This window comes from Botryllus schlosseri, chromosome 11 (assembly GCF_051294905.1).
Source record: "Botryllus schlosseri isolate E-star chromosome 11, Bs_hap1, whole genome shotgun sequence".
Lineage (NCBI taxonomy): Eukaryota > Metazoa > Chordata > Ascidiacea > Stolidobranchia > Styelidae > Botryllus > Botryllus schlosseri.
In genome coordinates this window covers 8,387,119-8,388,440 of record NC_137246.1, presented here as the reverse complement: position 1 = coordinate 8,388,440, position 1,322 = coordinate 8,387,119, and the positions used below count along the sequence as shown (strand labels likewise).

At 42.7% G+C, this 1,322-nt stretch overlaps 1 protein-coding gene across 1 annotated transcript; it reads left to right on the top strand.

Moving 5' to 3' along the window:
• Positions 1–342: 342 nt before the first annotated feature.
• Positions 343–1,026, top strand: LOC145449965 (thiopurine S-methyltransferase-like). Its single transcript, XM_080328403.1, has one exon. It carries the CDS (start codon positions 343–345, stop codon positions 1,024–1,026), a length of 684 nt encoding a protein of 227 aa, XP_080184529.1.
• The last annotated feature ends 296 nt before the right edge of the window (positions 1,027–1,322 follow it).

Sequence of the window (1,322 nt, the reverse complement as noted above, 5' to 3'; positions counted from 1 at the left end):
TCGTATTGAATCGCACGCAACGCGCAGAAAATTCTTAGAATAATCAAAATATTTCAAAAATTTGCCAATTTGTAAGTTCGATCTGCATGTGGACAGCCGCCAACACCTGCTAATTGAATTACGTGTCGACGGCCGCAAAAATTCCCTTCTACGTCCGCAGGTTGGCCACCCCTGATCTAGATAATAATTTGAAAAGCAATGAAACAACTGCAGTACAACGATGGTGTTGTGGCGGAACTTGTATAACACCTTCCAAATGCTAGTTATATTCTGGTATACTTTTTCGTTAAGAAACATCCACTATATCTAACTCATATCCCGTGGACTTCAAGCGACTCAATAATGTCAACAAAGCCTATCGAGTTGACTCCCGAAGATTGGCAGAAACGGTACTGGCAGGATTTGAACAAGGAACCTTATTTCCACCGAAAGCAGCACTCCGAAAAACTGCTGAAATACCACGATATCCTCTTTCCGAATGGCACACTGGCTAGGGTTCTGGTCCCTTGTTGCGGTAAGAGTCTCGACATGATATACATGGCAGATCGCGGTCATGAGGTAGTGGGGATTGAATTCGCAAAAGGTGCCATTGAGAGATTTCATCAAGAAAATGCCCTGACCTACATGAAATCGAAACATCCTGGCGGCCGTTTCGTCGTTTACACTTGCAAAGAGAAGAATATCAAAGTGTTTCAAGGTGACTTGTTCGATATGAAACCAACGATGTGCGGCCTGTTCGATGCGGTATGGGATCGCGGCGGTTACAATTCAATCAACGTCAGCTCCCGCAAGCTGTTTTGCGAGCTGGTCACCAGTTTATTGAAGGACAGGAGTAGGATTTTACTGGAGACATTTTCGTACAAAACCCATGGATTCCGAGGACCACCCCATTGCATAACTGAAAAGGCTGTCAGCGAGGATTTCGCGAGTTTTGCGACTTTCACGTTGGAATCGATTGAGTTGCCCCCACCGTGGACAGATGTATCGGAATATCGAATGACTGTGAGCATTCTACAATTGAAGTGAACCAGCGTTGGTTATTCGATATGTTGACTGCAGTAGTGACCGTAGAGTTGGAATTTACCAGATTGTATTCACTCGATGTAAATGAAATTATTTCTTTTGAGTTGCATTTGTAGTCATATAGAAAGAGTATTTGTAACTGTCATTGGGCAATAATTTCAAATATGTAATAAAGGTAATTTTTGTTGCAACATTAAATGAAAACCTGAATGTGATTATAACCTTCAGCCGGAAATGCTTGGAGGACAGAATCAGACAGTGTATCCTGTGTCATGTACCCGAGCAAATTACAGCTGCAG

Coding starts and splice junctions, on each gene's coding strand:
- LOC145449965 (XM_080328403.1), top strand. CDS start 343: ATGTCAACAAAGCCTATCGAGTTGACTCCCGAAGATTGGCAGAAACGG.